General features: G+C 38.9%; 2 protein-coding genes across 6 annotated transcripts in view; one reads left to right on the plus strand and one right to left on the minus strand.

Annotated features, from left to right (window-relative positions):
- The window catches only part of USP8 (ubiquitin specific peptidase 8), a 92,657-nt gene extending 76,156 nt beyond the window's left edge, over positions 1-16,501 (minus strand). Inside the window, exons 1-2 of one of the 4 annotated variants that reach the window (XM_029575703.1) lie at positions 15,978-16,501; positions 7,459-7,637 (exon numbers count right to left, since the gene is read on the minus strand). In XM_029575703.1, the coding sequence (XP_029431563.1) occupies positions 7,459-7,562 (104 nt within the window). In that variant the 5' untranslated portion in view covers positions 7,563-7,637; positions 15,978-16,501. The other 3 variants (XM_029575701.1, XM_029575702.1, XM_029575704.1) reach the window with 3 other exon arrangements.
- GABPB1 (GA binding protein transcription factor subunit beta 1) overlaps positions 15,817-20,698 on the plus strand; it is a 92,822-nt gene continuing 87,940 nt past the window's right edge. For both annotated transcript variants that reach the window (XM_029575705.1, XM_029575707.1), the window contains exon 1: positions 15,817-16,007. The gene's annotated coding sequence lies outside the window, so the exon portion shown is untranslated. The remainder of the gene's footprint in view (positions 16,008-20,698) is intronic.

The raw sequence follows: 20,698 nt of genomic DNA on the forward strand, positions 1-20,698 counted from the left end.
AACTTGAAAAACCTGGAAAGATGGTCAAGAATTTGAAAGCTAATTCAATAAAAAAAAGTGTGTAAAATTATGCACCTGGGGCACAGAATTCCATTGGTCATTTAGGAGGTCAGGAAGTGACAACTGTCAAATAGGAAAGGGACCTAGAAGCAGGGACAGAAAAGCCCTGGGTGCCTAAAAACTGGTGCTGGCCCAATGGGAGGTGCAGCCACCACTGCAAACTGTGGCTGCTCATTGCCTGCACAGAAAAGAAGGAGGCAGGGAGAGGGTAGAGATGAAAAAATCATCAAGAAAAATAAATAAGATTACACATTACAAAAGAAAACCATTCAAAGATTGAACTGTTTTGGTTATGGAAACCAACTCTGATAACGAATCTTCCACAAATTCAGTTTGGGAATAATGCATTAACCCCATGCAAAAGGCAAAGGTTCTTGGAGTCATTCTGGACTCGCATCTCACTAGGCAAGCACAGATTAAGAATGTAGTGAAGATTTGTTTTCACTATTTGTGGAATATCCAATATCTTTGCCTTTTTTTTTTTTTTTTTTTATTAAAGAGTAGAAGATCTTGTTACTGTAATTCTTGCGTTAACCACTTCTCTCTTGGACTGCTGTAATTCACTTTAGGCTGGCCTTCCCTAATCTCAATTAAGGAGATTTCAGATTATCCATAATGCCATTGCAAGTTTGGTTTCAGGTATGACTTCATGGTCATAATTTTCCCCCATTCTGGAATCCCAGCACTGGTTACCAACTGAAAAAAAGAAGTGAATTTAAATTACATTTTCCTTTTTTTTTTTTTAAAAGAATTTAAGGGTTTGATTACATGATTACAGCTCACAATCTAAAATCATCCCAACATTATTTACTGTATTTTTTGCTCCATAAGACGCACTTTTTTCCCCCAAAAGTGGGGCCCTTTGCCCTTACTATGTCACAGGGGCTACCGCTGCCATTGGTCGACCCCAGTGACATAGTAAGGGCAAAGGGCCGCCGGCGCCATTTTGATTGCTGGCAGCCGACGGCACCAAGTCCAGGAGATCGCTCCTGGACCCCCGCTGGACCACCAGGGACTTTGGCAGGTCTTGAGGGGGGTGAGGAGGGTGGGGGGCTGTAGTAAATTAATTTGGAAGATCTTGGGGAGGGGTCAGGATGGTGGGGGGTTGTATTTAATTAATTTGGCAGGTCTTGGGGGGTCAGGAGGGTGGGGGTTGTTAATTAAATTTAAAGTGTTGGGATGGGGGGGGGGTTCCCACAGAATTAGAAAGACAAAAGTTTTCTGATCTGGGGAATGGACTGAAATGGCCCTCCCCAGACCCAAAAACAAAATGTTATGCACTCCCCTAATTTGCTCCATAAGACGCACAGACGCCCGGTGACAGAGCCGGTTTAGCACAAATTTTTTTTATTTTTTTTATTTCCCCCCTCTGAATCCTAGGCGCGTCTTATGGTCAGGTGCATCTTATGGAGCGAAAAATACGGTATTTAAAATTTCTGAGAAAACTGAACTGGTGGACACTCCTAAAAGAGCATTCTCTTGCGTGCGTCCAACTGTCTAGAATATAAATTCCATCACAGCTTAAAGTTCCAACTGAACCAGTACTTTGTAGGAAGCAGTGCAAAGCTTAGCTTTTTGAAGCCACTTACGAATCAAACTGTTAGTTTTTATATTGCTCTTATTACCTTTTGGGATGTTTGCAGATTTATTGTTGATTTTATTATAAATGGCTGGATTTATTTATTGACTGACAATTTTGACTTGCTGACTTTGGAACTTTCCAGGAGATGCAGTTAATAACTTTGAAAATAAATAAAACATTCAAAAATAGCAAAAAAAGAAAAAAATAAGACAAAAAAAAGAACAAATATGAAAAGTCAGACAAAAAAAAACACCTAAGCAAAAAGTTTAACTATATTTTCACCCCTGCCTAGGAGTAATTATCTGAAGCTTGCCAATTAGTATAATACAGCAGCAAAGAAAGCCAATATACTCGTGGGCATAAAGAAAAGTAATACTATGAGGGGAAGAAAAGGGTAATTCTTCCCTTGAATAGAGTTACTACTCCGACCCTATCTTGGGTACAGTGTTCAGTTCTTGGTAAGGACAGAGAAGGGCTACCAGAATAGTTCTGGGCTTGTAACACAAACCCTATATAGAGAGGCTTAAGTAACGCAAAATATGTTTGCTGGAAGACAGACTGGAAAGATCAAATGATAAATGTTCAAACAGATTATAGAATGTATTGACAGGGGATGTGGTGAACGCAGTTAGCATAGATGGGTTCAAAAAGGGTTGACAAGTATCTGGAGGAAATGTCCATAAACCATTTTTAACAGGTTGCCTTGGGAAAGCCACTGCTTAACCCTGGTTATGAGCAGGAAGGATTGGCTCCATTCTTTGGAGATCTTGCTGAGTACTTGTGGCCACTGTTTGAGACAGGATGCTGGGCTTGATGAATCTTTGATCTTACCCAGTTCTTAAGTAGGCTTTATTAAAAGTACAAGAAGGAGGCATTTTCCATAAACAAAGAAACTCAAAAGGTAAGTGGTCATAGGGAAGGCAATTTTCAAAACAGTTACCCGAGTAAACTGGCTGTCTGAAAATTGCCCTCAGTCAGGCTAAAAGTATGCAAAAGGTTCCAATTACTTGTAACCAGCTTGTAGAGGAGGGACTCTTGGGGGACGTGTTTAGAGCGGGGCTGGAAAAAAAACATGTAAATTTGAAAATCTAACCTGCACACAATGTTTTCCAACATGAATCTGCTCACAGAAAAAAAAGAATATACAGAGTCCGTATGTCCTTTATACCCATGGGCAGTTTTCAAATGGATATTGAGGAAGGGTTGTCAGGAAAGGTTTGCCTTTTTTACAGATGCAACAGGTTAGAAACCCTGGAAAGTGTGGAAAACAAATAGGGATCCAGTGAAACTTAAGGAATGGTCCGAAGTCTGGCAGTGAAGATTTAATGCAAAATAAAAATGTAGGGTCATGCATTCGGGTTGCAAAAACTCAAGGGAGCAGTACAGTATAGGGGTGGAGTTCTTCGTGCACAAAACAAGAGAGGGATATGGCAGTGATCTTCTGATGATCTTAAGGTGGCCAAACATGTAGATAAGGTGAGGCTAAAAGCCAGAATAATGCTTGGGTGCAATGAGAGAGTAAAAGCCAATAGGAAAAAAGGAGGAGATATTGTCTCTATATAAAAAAAAAAGTCTGTTGAGAGCTCATTTGGAGTACTATTGTGTACAATTCTGGAGACCACTCCTGCAAAAGGATATAAACTGGATGGAGTCAGTCCAAAGGACAGCTACTGAAATGGTCATAATAAAGCATATGGACAGACTAATCTTGTTTACCATGAAGGAATAGCGGGAAAGAGGATATATCCCAGAGGCATGTACATACATCTAAGAAATAAATGCACAGGAGGCATCAGAATGAGGGATCATGGGATGAGGATGAAAGTGGGTGTACTCAAGAGTAATCTAAGAAATGTCTTTATAAAATGCACGGAGAACACCTGAACAGCTTCCCAGTGGATGTGATGGAGAGAACAGAATTCAAGAAAGTATGGGACAAGCACAGAGGATCTCTGAGGGAGAGGAAGTGATTGTAAAACTAAGCAGATGGGCAGATGGTCTTTATCTGCTGTCATGTTCTATGTTTTTATGTGCTTTCCCTCTGAAAATTAGGTACAAGGTCTTATACAGACAGGCTCTGCACCCAGCAGAATGTTTGAAAATTGCTCCCATTATGAAGTTGGAGGGAGAAAGGTTCAAAAAGGTTACCTTGAACCAAAACTGCTTGGAAGAGATATGGACAACAACATTAAAAGCAAGTGTGGGATCAGTAGGAATGGGAGGTGTTGTCTGGATGTTGGCCTACTTATGCAAATAACCACAAGGAAAATTAGAGGGAGAAAAAAAAAAGGGAAGAAGGGAAAGCTTACACACACAGAGAAGTGGTAGGGTTGTGTCAAAGTCAAACATGAAAAGGCAGCAAGGCTTTAGTACATTTTCAAATTGACTGGGAGCAGGTGGCAAGGCTCCTAGCATAAGCTTCAGGCAGGCTTTGCTATATTTTGTAGCTAAGGTCAATAGGAGATACGATATTCTGCAGGCAGTCAAGCTTATAAGGCAGACAGCTGGGAGATCTATTTGTCTAGAAGACTATAGGCAGGGGCAACCAGGTAGAATGGGTGGACTAACAGGTCCTTGTCTGCCAATATATAATTATGTATGCAGTAGGTCTTGTTGGGCCGGAGGAGGAGAGCAGTTGCACGCTGGTAGTGGACCACAGTGAAAGAGAGACTGCTGGGGAGGGATTGAGAAAAAAAACCAAAAACCAGATACTGCTGGAGTGAGGACCGAGAGGGAGGCTGGTGAAGAATACCTCCACCCTCCCCCCCCCCCAAACAGCTGATCCTTTCTTTGGGCCTGTCCTCCCATCTCCCCCAATCTGCTGGCTTCTAGATCCAAAGAAAAACTGTCAAGGCCTGTGGTATATGTAGTTTAGTTTAGATAAACATCAGTTTGGTTCTAAATACAAGGATTCACCTGCTGATACATAAAGGTAATTATTTGAAATACAAGTAAAACCGCAGGCCGACTTTAGTAAAATCATAGTGTCACTTGACATCCCACTATTCCAAATGGAATGTTTCATCTGTAAGAGTCAACTCATCCTTTCAACAGCACTTTTTAATATATGATCCTGCTCCTGGTTTGTCCTGTAATAATTCTTGCTGCCAGCTAAACCTGTGCCATAAACAGCACCCTGCTTTTTAAGATACTTTAAGAATTCTAGGATTTCTCCAGTTTTATTAATAAAATACATTTAGCGAAGAAAGTCCAAACACAAAAATATCCCACAAACTGGTGTAACATTTATAAAGACTTGGAATTAGTTGGCAGCTCTGCGATGCCATTTCATACAGCTGCACTCTGATCTCACCAAGCTAGCTTATCTACTACCTGTCATGAAGCATTGCTGCTCTCAAGTATAGATGCAGGCCTCCAGGGTGCACTTTACTGAAGGGATTCATTACAAGTAACGGGAGAAGCCAATAGGGACTACAGAAGTTAAAAAAAAAAAAAAAAAGCCAAAATGCTGGAAATCTTGTTACAAGCATGGAGGTAACTTATTAAAATGCATCAATACAAAATAAATCTCAAAAGAAAAAAAGAGAAGCACTGAAGGGCCAAGAGAAATATTTAACTATTTTAAGAACCTTAGGTTTTCCTAAGACAGGATTACAATAAGTGAGCAACAATTCCACAGTTCCACTAAAATTCCTTCAACTGTTTTATTCTAAAATGTAATATACCAATGTGAATTGTATTTCTTTTGTATATAATGCATTACCACAATGAGTGATTTAGGTGCTGCAGAATATAAAATAAAAAAAAAAAATAAAGAGACACTGATACTCATATTGGTCCTGAAGAAAACTGGAATCTTAGGGGTAGATTTTTAAAGACGTGCATGCACGCAAATGAATCCACGTATTTTATAACATGCGCATGTGGCTGGGAGGGAACTTCCCTACCCCAACCTCCCTTCCCCTATCTACCTCACCCCCTAAACCCTCTCTCTTACCTCTTTTTTTGTTTTGCGCCCACCTTCCGACCCTTTCCCGGTACAGCGGCAAATGGCGGCTGTACCGGCCACCTCCAGCCCCGCCTCTCCCCCCAGACCGCCCCTTTAACTTGGCCCTGCACTTCGGCACGTAAACGGGGGTTATGCGCGTGGCCGGGCTCCTTTGAAGATGCGCACAAGGCCCGGCCACACACGTAACCCCCATTTTTTGCACGCGCGGGAGGGGGGGGGGGTTTTAAAATAAAAAACACTTAGTGGGAACCAAATAATGGGATCAAACTACAGCAGTGTTTCCCAGCCCTCTCCTGAAGGCACACCACAGTCTGGTTTTCAGGATATCCATAATGAATGCACATGAAATAGACTGCACACACTGGGTCTCCAGTGCATCACTTCCCCAAGTGCATCACTTTGCCCTTGTCCACATTATATTTCGTTGCCATTTACATGCCCAGCCTCCCAGTTTTGCAGAGTACTCTTGCAATGTCTCACAATCCTCTTGCAATTTAACAACTTAGATTAATTTTGTGTCATCGGCAAAATTTGATCACCTCACTTGTTCACATTTCCAGGTCAGTTATAAATATATTAAAAAGCAGTGGTCCCAGAACAGATCCCTGGGTTCACTAGATTTATCAATCTAGGATTAGGAATATCAAGAAGACATTTACCAGCAGAGCTAAGAGCTCTACTTAGGCAATAATTTTTCAATAATGAGCTAATACAAAGGGACACCTCATTACTCAAGGCTTTAAAGACCAACATAATTCTGACCACAGAGGTCTTTGCAAGGCCTTAACAGTATAATGAGGCAAACCAAGGAAAATGGCATTATAATTGTCAAGGCCTGTAGTAACCTGAGTCTGGAGTACTGTCCTAAAATGTGAGGGGACAAGGTACGGTTTAATTTTTCATAAAATCCATAATTTAAAAAAGATAACCAAACAGCTTTCACATATAACTTGAAAAGTAATTCAGAGTTAAAAATAACCCCAATACTTCTAATGTCATTGGAAATAAGAACAGTCACCACTGAAATTGAAAAATTGCGGGGGAAGGGAAATGATGGAAACCAACTTAACCTGATAATTCTGTTTTTGAAATATTGAGATTCAGTCAATAAAAGAAAGCCAGTGTATATGATGTATGTATCGTTTTAGGAATCTGCCTTGAGATTACATTAATAGAAAATTAAGAGTATAACACCAAAGTCCTATTTTTATATTGGCAGTCTGGCAATACAATCCTCAAAAACCACAAAAAAAAAAAAGACTGATGTTCAGACTGTCCACAATGAATGTAATTGTCCATGAAGGACTGGTGCTTCCATTAGACAAACTAGGCAGCTGCCTAGTGCACCAACATTTTGGGAGCAGCAATAATCTGGCTATTGTGTGGCCCAAAGGGGTGCTGTGCTAAAGCCAATACCTCCAAAGAAGAGAGTGCTGGAGCTGCCACCAATAGGTAAACTGGATGAGGAGATGTATGACCAAAGGTTCACCGGAGGCACCAAATACTCTTGACCTGGCCCTGCAAAGAGCTTGGATTACTCAGAAAACCAGCCATATTTACTATACTCGCGAAGGAGAAGTCCTGCTCCAAGCTATGACAAATGTCATCTCACAATGACAATGAAAGACTGCATCCTTAAACAAACATCACTTATACTTTGCAACCTGCTAATTTACTTAAGAATTTTTAGGTGGACTTTCAAAGAGCGGAATAAAACGTCTAAGTTCTGAATAATTCCGTTACTCTTTTTGGAGCTGCTACTGATGGCTAAAGCAAAAAACGGTAAGATCTGTAACACATGGGAGTCAGGATTCATGAAGGTAACTAAATCAAAAGCTGCACCTACTTCTTCGTGCTCGTTTTCTCCGGCTTCACTTCGGCCTTCTTGTTAAGCTCCCCGAGCGAGGCGCCGAGATAGAGGTCCCTGGGCACCGAGGCCACAGCCGGCATGATGGCCTAAGGATCTCTCAGGCTCTAAAAAAGTGTGGACCAACTCCGTGAGCCTTCCCTGGCGTCAATGACTTTCTGAAAGGGGAAAAAAAAGTTAACAGGGCAGGGAAATAACGAAATTAACCGAGGACGCAATCACAACGTTTATCAAGCTTCGCACCAGCCCCGATACCAATAAAAGCCCGGATGTGCTGAAAGGGCTGCCGTCGGCTTCAGACAGGCACTTTCCTCGCGGTCTGACTCCATAATACACGGCGCGATTACTTCCCACTTACCAATGTCATGATCACGACGGCCCAGCCCCCTTCCGCCGACCGTCTGACGTTAAAAGCGGAATGCTTAAAATGGCGTCCGTTTGTTTTCCTGGGCCGGCGACGCATAGTGCGTCATGACGTCATGGGGCAACTTTTTTTTTTTTTTTTTTTTTTGTTGCCTTACACTTACAGGATATCCTAAGTGCGCGAAGGTCACAGATAAGAGGAAATCGTTTCTGGTGTTGCATATTTACGTTTTTGTGCTGTACAAAGGATAACTTTAACTCGCATAAAAGGATTTTTTTTTTTTTTGGAGGGGGACAGGGTGTGGTAGCAAATAATATACTAGAACAGCGTACTGTCATGTATTTGCAATGGGCAATTCCATATTTTAAGTTACAATTTTATTTTCTGTTACCAGCCCGGGGGCTCTCTGACAGTGATGTACACTGGTATGTAGAGAACCTGCGCTGAGTGGGCAGGCTGGAGCTTACCACAATGTCTGAGCTAAGTGAGTTGGGAGGGATTATAAAATATTACTTTGGTTTGCTGTGCCTGTAAAATATTTCTGTAGTGTATTCTAAAAAGACTTGAAGTCACACATGGTCTGTGGGCTACAACTGGCACATGAAAGATTTCCGCCCGTGGCAGAGCACCTCACTTTTGGCAAGGTCTCTCGCCATTCGGACTGGTTCCTTAATGTTCCATTTAAGACGAAATGTTTGCCTATCCTATTTTTCTACAGGTGGCCCTGATGCAATCCCTGAAATAGACAGCTTTTTAATCTAGATAAATACTTGCAACTGTATTTTGATTACAGAGCAAAAAATGAGGGTATCTAACAGAAGGAAAGGGCTAAATTAGTACAGTAGCATCTTACCAAGGTGATTACTGGTTTTAGACAATGAAATTCAACAAATTAAAAATCATGATTGGATTTTTTTTTAATTACCACTTTAGTTGAGAATTTCAGCCATTTATTATCAAATAGCATCAACTGGATCACCAATGGTAGGAATGGAAAACTATTTACAACACAGGCATTAGCCCTAAATCTTTAGAAACCAGTGACATTTTTTCCTTTAGCTTTTTTTTTTGTTTGTTTTAACCAACTTTCCAAAGGAAAGGAAGCTTATATGTTTATTTTTTAATATATTTATGCATCCTTATCACAATTCCACAATAAGAGCAATGTAGCATCCAAGCGAAACATACATAAAAACGACAAAAGTTATACATAAAACTTACAAAAACAAAAATGCAGATACAGCAGTTACTTATGTTTTCCTAAAAAGCATAGCTTTTACTTGTTTCCTAAACACTAAATAGTCTTATCTCTGTGTTAAGAAACTTTTAATGAAGTATAATCCTGCTAGAAAGATGCATTCTTAAGATCAACATGTACTTGCTACACCTTCCTTAGAGAATATAGATTGCATGAAACAAGAATAAGAGCCTTTTCAATGTTGAGGTCAGGAAAATACCCACAGTACTGAATGTAGTCTGCTTTGAAGTAGCTGACCAATTACAAAGGGCAGAATACAAATAAATTGCTAGGCCCACAATATGGAATGCATTCTTAGCTAGGATGAAGGGAGTTAATGCAAGCTAATGCATCGGGAATTAAAAAAAAAAGTGAGTAGACTAGAAAATGTGTGCTTAGCATAGGCTGAATGCACATTTTAAACTTAGGCGCTGTTCTGTTAAGAGCAGAGAAGGGATGGGCAAGAGAAAGCTTCAGCAGTTGGCTTGCCTGATGTTTGGCCAGGAAAGGAAGAGGAGAGAACCGCAAAACTGCAGCAAGAAAAGAAAGCAGCGGCAGGTCCCTGAGAAGGAAATTAAAAATAGAAAAACCACCACTACGGTGCCAGGGCCAAGTGCTGTGGCACTAAGTGGATGCTGGAAGTGGGAAGGCCACTGCGAGACTGAGGCAGGTAGGGGGGAAAAAGGAAACAAAAAATAAAACACAGCAACGGGAAGTTGAGGCATGTTCTTGCAAGGCTTCTCCCACTTCTTTTGTTTGTACCACCTGCTGCTGCGCAACACCAGAAAAGTTAAGGTTGACACTTGTGACACAAGCGCTGGAAACGTTACTCCACCTCTGACCTGGAGTAAAATTAACAGCACTAAGAAAATGTGATTTAAGCCAGAGCACCTCTTTGCAATGCTTAATGCCTTCATCTGCATGGGCTTTCCTTGTGAGGGAGCTAAGCAGGATGCATAATTTCATATGGACATTTTATGTGCGCAAAACTTCTTGTATGGGCTGTAACGTTTACGCTCATAAAATGATCGCACAACTACGGGTAAAACTGTATGTTCTGCTGAGTGCACCTTACTGCATTGACCCTCATAGGAACTCAGTTTTCTGTAAATTCAAGATCATATTCACATTCATCAACTTATTTATTACATCAAAGCTGCAATTACATAGCTGTAATGGAGAACTCCTGTCCGGATTACAGGGAACAAAATATTGAATGTCGTATTCATTTGTTTATTTAAAATTGCTTTGATCCTGCACGCTCCAAAGTTCAGGGCAGGTATAAAAATACAAGCTAAATACAAGAACAATAACAGCAACTTAACAATGACAGATAAAATAAATAAGACTAAATTTGATAATGCACTCCTAAAGATGATACAGTTTTTCTGTAGGGAAAGGGAGAATAAGTAAAGATTAATAAAAATGCAGACAATTCTGATCCCTGTGGGACCCCCACTCTTAATAATTTCCAAGAAGTTACCTTTTGTATGCACCTGTTGAAAAATGAGGCAAGCCAAGCAAATACATCTCTTACCTCAACTGACTGAAGTTGTGAGAGGGGTTCTAAGACAAACCACAAACACTGCTGATATATCACACTGTATCAATAGTGCGGATACATTTCTATCAGTTTCATAGTGCAATGACTCCATTAAATAAATTAAGAGAGTCTCGGCCTCTCATTCCCAAATCCAAACTAAAACTGGTCAAGAACTTCATACTCTTCAATATAATCTTCCAGCTGCTGTAAACCCCATTTTCCTATTATAGGAAGATTTGAAATTGGTCAATAATTTGAATTCTTGGTAAAAGAAATAATCTTGCTATTCCATACTGGACATTCTACTACCTTCTCTAATACATTTGGCATGAATCCCTCTTGTAAAGAACTGTTAATATTTACTAGAAACATAGATAATCATCTCCATGTATAATCCAAATTGGGTATGGGCTTAAATGACTGATCTTTTCTGTGATTTATATGAAATCTCCAAACTGTTCCCAATGGAGTGGACTTCCATAGTCTTATTTTCTGGTTCTTCTATAACAAAAACAGGTAGCGAACTATGTAGTTTGTCTACCTTTTCAATAAAATACTTAGCTAAACCTACACAACCTGAGACTCACCTAATTTATTAGGTTTATGGTTTATTTATATGCCACTTAGGCATAAGCCCTAAGTAGCTAACAAAAGAACATACATAATAGGTCAATAACTAACCATGTCATACAAAAAATAAAGTATTAAAGATATAAAATAATCTTTCATTTCAGCTGAGCTAAATTATTTTAAAACAATCATGAAACAATCTTAAAATCATCTCTAAACACAATAAAATAGGACCCTTAAAACAGTTCATTTAATAGAGTATCCTAACATCAATAAAAAGAAAAGTCTTTAATTGTTTTGTGAGGAATGTAATGATCTTGATGGAATATAGGGTTTCAAAAGGGCAATAATCCAAAGAAAAGAATCTAGTTCTAACAGATTATGAACTACAAGGGTGACTTTAAATCTATCTCTGGATTTCATGGGAAGCCAATGAAGATTTGAAAGCACTGGGGTAATATGATCCTGATGTGAACAACCCAAAATGAGCTTTAGTGGCAGCATTCTGAAGCATTTGCCACAATACAAAGCTTTGCAGTAGTCAAGCAAATGCATAATCAGAGCTTGGACTACTAACTGGAAGTCATTAGGCTGAAGTAATAGAACAAGTAAACATAACAAACGTAGTTGGTAGAATCTGGCTTACCACAGATTTCACTTGTGATGTGAATGATAATTGAGTCAATAATGAATCCTAAACTCTTTGCTTTGTCAACTGTCTTTATGTCATGATTGTCAATGGGAAGAGCTGGGGGTATTGATACGGACTCATGATGTTGGGTAAATATTATTTCAGTTTTTGATAGGTGGAGAGAAAGTTTATTTTGAGATAGTCATGATTTAATTACTGCTATGCAATGTGACACCACCAAAGTAGTCTTGTCCCAAGAGTTAATAAATGGGATATAAAATTGAATATCGTCTGCATAAATTAGGAAGTCCTTGCAGAAGTCAGTCAGCAGACTGCATATCAGTCAGTTATTAAAAAGTAGCGCTGAAAGAGCTGACCCCTGCGGGACTCCCGACTGCATAACATGCAATTTTGAACAAGATTCATCATGCCAGACCTGTGGTTTCCTGTCACATAGGAATGGAACCAGCTCAATACTAGTCTGCTCATACCAAGATTTTTTTTAGATATTGTATTAAGATTATGTGGTCAACTGTGTCAAAAGTGGCGGTTAAGTGCAACAGAATGAGAACATATCTATGGCCCTTGTCAAGGCTTCTTAGACTGTCACTGAGGAAGAGCAATAAGATTTCGGTGCTTAATGACTTCTAAAACTGTATTGGAATTGAAGCAGCTGATTTTCTTCAACAAAATCTTCCAGGCGCTTCAGCATCAGAGATTCTAAGACTTTTGCCATGAATGATAAAGATGATATAGGCCTGTAGTTACAAAGGTCTGACTGATCAAGCCCAGGGTTTTTGGTTGTTTTGTTTTTGTTTTGTTTTTTTTAACAGTGGGCAAACTGCAGCTAGCTCAAGAGCTGTTGGCATATGACCTTCTGTTTAGGGAAAGGTTGACCGCACTAGTAACAAATGGGACTATAGGCAGTTGAATGTGTTCTTTATCTGATCAGAAATAAAATATTCTTTTAGCATTCGGAACAGAGAGCCTGTGAGCCTTCAAAGTTATTCTTACGTGGAGTCTTTTTATTTCTGCATTGTACCTCAGCCCAGCATAGCTCTCACCTCTTATTAGCTCAATCAGAGTAAACCAAGGGGCTTTGTGCTTATTTGCCATTTTTTGGACAATCTCTTTTTAGGTGCTATTTTAAGAATTGGTCAAGGACACATACTTATTTGTCTGTCTCCCCCACCCACAATAATGGTTGTCATTCCTACCAAATTTGCAGCATGTCAGACAGTCCAAGGGGATCCTGACAGGGGTATGCTTTTTTAATGTATATTGTATACCCAGACCCATGCATATGGGTCTTGAAAACAGGCTCCATTAGTTCTGCATGGAACTTTTATCTTCTTTTGACTTTTATTTTCTCTATTTTATTTTGCAAAGCGCAGTTGTGCTTATTTTTCCTCCCTCCCCCATACTTTTGAGTCTTTTTGTTCTCCTTCCAGTTTCATCCCTCTCTCACCAGCAGTTTTACTTCACCTCAAGTATCTTCCCTTTCACCTCCACCTGTCACCTCGAGATTGGGCCCAGTAGCAGTGGCAGCAGTTGTCCCAAGAAGGCACCAGAATTTAGGAACTTGGGTTTTTCCAGTTTGGATTATCTGATTTTCTTACATTTCTAGAACAGATGCCATCACTAACAGCAGTCTATTAGTTTTATGTCTTGGAGCACTGTGATTCCTGTCTTAAAAAATTGGAAGATCTTATAATAATAGCAATGAGATTTAAAATTATGGTACAAGCCATTACTCCATGAATTAACAGTGTACTGATCAATCTTGTGTTTTAACATCATTATGAACTGACATGTTAATTATTTATTATACCTCTTTGCACATACCTTATTCAATTCTGGTTTTGGAGAAGGCACAACTGAGATCTCTTAAGGATGTCAGACTATCACTTTAGTTGTCCAAAAATGTGTAAAAAGCTTTGCTTGCTTGCCCAATTTTGAAATATCACATCTTTTTGCTACATTTAGTTTTCTGCTGCTTCTGGTAAAAAGTGTTGTGGGACATTGTCAGATTCTTAAATTTAGAGGGGTTGGACAATACTTCCACAGCACATTTTGCAAACAGTTTTTGCTTGATTTGTTGCTGTAGACTGTGTTCTCTTTTCAAGTTTCTGGAATTTAAATCCTGTAGCAAGATGTATGCAAACTAACTTGCTTATGCTTTTTTTGCCCTCCATGTACCCAAACTAGAGATGTGCATTTGTTTTGGTAATGTGTATGTGTAAAATTTAGGTGCATAAAATTTAATTTTATGCACATAAAATTGCATTTATATGCATAAATTATCAAAACAAATGAAATTAAAACATTTTTGTATACACATTCCTACCCAAATCTTAATTGTGGCCCTGAAGCTCCTAGTATTGAAATTTAGATTTTCAAAAATACAGAATACCTGAACCTATGTGTTATTAATGATTTTTTTTTTTTACTGGCTCACTGCTATGTTGTTTTGCCTTTATTAGCAATAGCTTATCTTTAGAAGTTTCTTTGTGTTGTTTTTTTAAACTATTCCAGCTCTGTATTTACATGCTGTGTGTCTGAAAAGAAAGTTAAAAATTTAAAAAAAAATTAAACTGAGACAAGAATCACTAATCAGATGGACAGTCTTGTACATCATATAAAAGTGGAAAACAGAAGAGTAGTTTTTAATAAAATAAGAACAGCAAGAAAAACAGAACTGACACTTTCAGAAGCTGACCTCTGAAGGGGAGAATTAAATAAAGAAACAGAACAAAGGTCAGACAAAATATTTTATTTTGACCTGTATTGTAAGACTACAGCAATGGTATAGGTTGAGATTTGGTGATATTTTACAATTTTATCTACAGGAAAACAAAAGATTTGCAAACAGACTTGTATACCTTCCCTCTTCTATCTTCAAATATCTCTTCACCCCTACTCTCTTCTCTAGCAACAATGTGCATTCCTGCTGCTTTCTCACATTCTTCCTCCTCTAGTGCTAGGAAAACTAAAAGCCAATTTCACCACATCATTTTTGCTGCCTTCATTAAAAGCACTTTAATGTGGCTCAGTGGGCAGATACACAGGCTGTAAAACAATAGTGTCCTGGAAAAAAAATCGTGGAATATTTCAGTTCTTATGGTAAACTTTTCTTATATGGGGCATGACCATTTTCAATAAAACATATTACCCTTGAAGTTATTCACAAAATGTTCTTTAAAATGGTTTAAATGCTAACAAAAATGATTATCTTATGATGATAGCTAAAACTGCCTGGAAAGTAACGTAGCCAAAACCTACTGTATTTACAGGATTAGAGGCTAGGCTGGAATCAAGCGCTATCAAATAGAATGCTGAAAGAAAAAAATGCACTAACAAAAAAAACAAACAGAAAAAAAACCAGGAGTGCTATTTTTCCCCTCAAACTGCATATACAGGCTCATCCCACAGAGGTCTCCTTTACTCTGGATGGAACTTTATTGAACTATCAGGTTTACCATTTGCCTCTCATTTTAATGGTCGATTGTTGTAACTATTTATATTTTGTTTCTCATACATTTTTAGGGGGGGGGGGGGGTTGTAATGCCCCCGCCCCCTTCAGCTGAGAAAGTTTTTAAGGGGACTCATGAATGCTACAGTTTGGCTTGGCACATTAGAAACTTTTTAAAATATATATATGCGTGTGTATCGAATGTTTAACTGGAGATAGCAGAAGATAAAACTATTTACACTGTACCAGTCCTCCCCAGACAGACCCTTAGGCGCCACTAACCGCCTCTATTACCATCGTCCGCCTCCGGCTCCCAGCGGAGCATCCAGTTGAATTGCGTACCGCGCATGTGCACGCAGCTACCAACAGCCAAGATCCCTCCGCCACGATATATTTTTTTTTTTTAAATATATTTACACCATAAAATAAGACTGTTCCAGTATTAAGTTTTCCATAACCATATTCGCCAACATGTTTCCCGACAAACTATATCACTGACTATTCGGCCTCGGTTCTCTTAGCTGTGCGGCCGAGCGCGTAAAAAAAACAGTATTTGTAACACCTGTACACATCCGCCTGAAATACGGGGACTTTTCTGTGTGATTTTTAGGCGCCGATGAGACGGCATTTTAAGAAAATACGCCCGGTTTCACTAAAGCGCCTTTGCACGAACACAAATACCTTTGGGCTGAAGTGAAAAAGGGCAGCACGGTAAGACCACGCTTCATTACTTCAGTTTGCCAGGTTACCCGAATCTTTTCCAGGTCAGTGTTGGTTGTGTGGCCCTACCGGATGTGGAAGTTGATCTCTTTGCTGGTAAAAAATAATTCAACTTCCCCCGGAACCCAGATCATCCGAACGATTTCCTGTTTATTGCATTAAGTCGCCGGGTTTCCGGGGTTACTGTGAAATATTCGCAGGTTTTGGGGGGGGCTGCGGGCTTTCCTTCGGTCCTCGGGCGAGGTTTTCCCTCTGCTTTTGCCTCCGAGTTGTCGGGAGGGGTTGTGCGCCTCGGTAGTAATGGTGGCCTCTGCTTTCCGCTCGCTGCCGTGCTGCGGCCTGGGCTTGAAAGGCTTTCTCGTGCCCTCGTCGGCCCGTCGCCGGCGGCTCGGGCGCTTTCCGGTCAAGGAGTTACGGACGTTTTCTATTCCGCCTTGGTACTGTTTTTTATGGTGGGCGGTTTCTGTGATGCTGGTTGCCGAAGGGGTTTTTCTTTTGTCCTTCTCCTCCCCCCCCCCATCCCTCTCTTCCGTTCCCGCTCTTGTCCACTGCAGAAAATCGGGTTGAGTTGGGAGTAGAGCAGGAACGGATTTGCAGTCGGAGTGCGTGTATCTATTAATGTGGTATACTCTAGTGAATTGGCTGATTAGGGGAATAGCTCATTTTTTTTTTCTTTTAATGTGATGGATTGGCATGGGGTTGCGTTCACAGATTTTCCCTCCCTTTTCAGGTCTTGGCTGGGTCCTCATTGTTTCACTTGCTCTTCATATCTTAATGCTGGCTGTTAAGAGTATTCATTTCGCAGATTTACATTCTGATACATTAAAAAAAATGAGGGAGAAAAAAGTATCTAAACAATGCTGTTGAATATAAAATCATTGCTAAAACATTTCTTTTATATGATGAGGGCTATACAAATAAAACTAAAATTTACCATCAGCTTAGTTTTGTGTGCATTTTTTCTCTTTGCTATGCGATCCTTTAAACTTTTCTTCCTTCCAAGAATAAACTAGAAAACTTAAAGTAGAGGAAACGTCTTAATTTAAATTCTTCAAAGTTGAATTGTTTTCTTTTTGTTCGTTTGATATTTAATGCTGTAATAAATATCTTCCTCGCAGCAAAATATTGACCTTGCTCATATTTTGCCTTCACTAGGCTTGATACATTTGTCAACAAAAAGCCAAAAGCTTATGAGCTTCTCACAGAAGACCTTGAAGTCTGTTTTATCAAAAGTGTCGTCGTCCCCCCCACAGACACACGGGCACACGATCGCAGAATAGGGATGCTGTTAAATTCGAAGGAGCAGCATTCACCCTGGAACATGTTATAAATCCAGTTTATTTTCATAGCTTTATAAATTCCAGAACCATTGGTCTGGCTCACAAATTTAGACGTTTTTATGCCTTTCCTGGGTGAGTGCTGTGGCGTTTGCATTTTGCTCATTGAGGAGCAAATGTATTTAATTTGTTGAGCATGCTTTCTTCAGCAAGTCGCCATAGTTCTGTGAACTTTGGTTTATGTAATGCACCATGAGGTATAAAATATTAAACATGTTAAACCAAATTCCACTCAGACTAATAGTCACTATTTTGGTTTGTTACAAAGTGAAAGCAACATATTTTTGTCTGATTTATTTGGGGATAGTCTGCAGGGAAAGAAATATACAAAAAAACCCAGCTATAAACTAAGGTCAGATAATTGTTAAAAATATTTACCTTTTTTTTGTTTTCTGCAGAAAGTATTCTGCTTTTGTGAACAAGAGAGGGGTGTTCTAGTTAATGTTCTTCTTGCTTTGGTATTACAGTACAAACAAATAATGTCATAGCCTGTAAGTCTTGACATTAGTTAACATTTTGTTTTTGTGATTTAAAAGCATTTGTAACTTGCTATTAAAAGAAACTGTGCTGGCAGCGGTGTAAACTTTTTTTTTTTTTTTTTTTTTTTAATTCTGTTGGTTTAGTCCATTAGCTACCCCAATGATATTTTTCCAGAGTCTCTTCTAGGTAGATAAGACCGCTACCTATTTTAAAGTAGCACCAAATATGAAGTAATTAAAGCTAACATTTTGAATCACTTGAATGTGGCTGTTTATTGGCTCTAAGTGATAATGAATATCACCTAGCTGGGTACTTCTGTTTCGTTCATATCAATTTAAGGTTTCTTAACTGTATTCTAATATGGGTGGGAATGCCAGTGTCTAGAGACACTGTGATCATAATAGAAATGAATATGATTATTTTATTCCTGTATACTGATGCAAGGGCTTTCTGGAATCTGATCATTTTTTTTTTTGTTGCATGAATATATACGTAACGATGGGGGAAAAAAAGGAATAGGAATTCTGTAAAACAGGTTCCAAACTGTCACAAAATAAAGTCCTGTGACAGGAACAATAAATAAAGAATAGTAACACAGGAACTTCTACTTTTCAGATACATCACGTTTGCAGATGCATATCTTGGAGGTTGATGCTTTTCAGTTTGTTTTAAGTAAAAATAGGTCCCTAAAAGAAAAATTGGGGAAGTTACTACTATATAACATTTTAGCAGTTTCCTAACAAGTTCTGTATTGCTAGGGATCTTCATTTTTAGGTTTTATTTATTTTTCCTGAGAATTTATCAGTATTTACTATTACAAGAACAAAAATGGGAGAAAATCAGTAGAAAGAAATGGCTTATTTTTCTGGGTAAATTTCAGAGTTTATTGTGGTGGACTGAAGTCAGGACAGTGTAAAAATAAAAACTTAGATTTGGATCTTAGAGCAGGGATTCCCAAACCTTTTTCTGAATATGACCATATAATTTTCAAAATCATTAACAGGACCGGCTGAAAATTTTAATGACCTTTTCTGGTATCTCTCCCAACATCATCACTTCTTGCAGTTTCTCCACCTTTCTCCTTCCCCCTTTCTTTTTCCCAGCATTACTCCTGTCCCATCAGCATCTCCTTTTTTTTTTTTCTTCCTCCTTCCCAGTGCCCCATTTTTTTTCTTCTCTCTTCACAAAAGGGCACTGTTTCCTTTGCCTACCCTCCTCAGCAATAGCTCCTATAGCAGTCTTGGCCTTCCCCCATCAGCAACTCTGGGAATCCCACCAGCACAGCTCCAGTGGTTACTCTAGCAGCTGCAGCCTCCCTTCTTCACTGTAGCTCCAGTGTTGATTTTGGCTTTGGTGGTGGATCTGATCTCCTTCACAAGCAGCTTCTTTTTTCTTCCTGTTGTGTGAGCATGTAGTCATGGTCTCAGCATGCATATGTGTGTGGTTCCCGCACTTTGCTGCATATATGTTCAGAGCTAATTCCTGTGCATGCTCCACTGTCTGTCTTTTATGGTAAGAGATGCTGGAAAGCATCGTGGACCTCCGGCTAGATTTTTTAAATTAAGGTAAAAATCAGTTTTAACTGATTTACTTCAGTAGTTTTATTGGTGAAAATTGGTTTAAAGTGAAAATATGTATTCCATCAATTTTAGTATTACAGTCTGAAGGAAAGCATGCTTGACAGCAGTAGTACTTTAGTTCTGCTGTAAACCGATATGATGTCCCCACTAATATCGGTATAGAAAAGTTTACAAATAAAAAAAAAAAAATAAGATGATGTTCTTACTCATAAAGCAAATATGACTAGCATCTCATGAAAAATGGTTCTAGTACAGAATCTTGTATGCAGTCGCATAGCAGGATTTGTTTTTACTGGAGAGGATCTTTCTCAACAGAAGTGGATGAAATCTTGTACAGGATTTTAATCATCAACCCAAATCCTCACAAATAGAAGGTATGAATTTGCCCCAAACTTTAGACACAATTTGGCAATTCTTTCTGGATCTGGATAAGCATTGTGCTCTGACATATATCTGCTACATAAACTTGCCAGATCATTTTGACTGATTCAGCTTTTTCTGATGGGTAAATTCCTTCAGAGGAAAAAAGAGAGAGGGAGGGTTAAATATAGCACAACGTTTGAAGCTGACCCAATAACTTCAGTGTTTTATCGTTCTCGGTTACAGAAACAATGTAAAAAGAATTTAGGTTGCATATTGATTAGCTTCTAAAGCACTCAATTTCTGTGTAGCTATTCTGGAAGCATGCATGCAACCATCTTTATGGAAGGATTTTCTGCATAAGGATGACAGCTTTTGAAGATAAGAAGAAATAATGTTATTTAGGGTTTATAACTGTTCAAAGAAATGTCATGGACATCAATCTTAGAATTTTATATAAAAATTGTTTATATAAATGTTTATTCTTAACATATAAAACCTACTGCCTGTAAAAAAAAAAAAAAAAAATTACATGCAGAAGGAGCCTACTTTCTGGGATGTGGATGGGCACAATCTGCAAACATATATGAATTAAAAAACACACCTACCTACCAAATATATTTAACAGCTATTTGCTAAACATTTGCACTTCACTTCCATATCCTACTCTTGAGAAGATGTATACCCTTTTCTATAAGTCAAAGTTCCTGCTAAGAAACCCCCAACATTTCCAAAATCGTTTTTAGATTTCCCAGTTCTTATTACATCTATTACACATTTTCTATTTGTTTGTGCCAGATTACCAAACTGTCACTGAGCAATAATTGTCTCATATACAAGCAATGAACCACTACTTCTCCATGTGATTGGTGACTTAGTTTAAAATGTTATTCCTCCATTATTTGTACTAAACCTGAATATTATT

This window comes from Rhinatrema bivittatum, chromosome 13 (assembly GCF_901001135.1).
Source record: "Rhinatrema bivittatum chromosome 13, aRhiBiv1.1, whole genome shotgun sequence".
NCBI lineage: Eukaryota > Metazoa > Chordata > Amphibia > Gymnophiona > Rhinatrematidae > Rhinatrema > Rhinatrema bivittatum.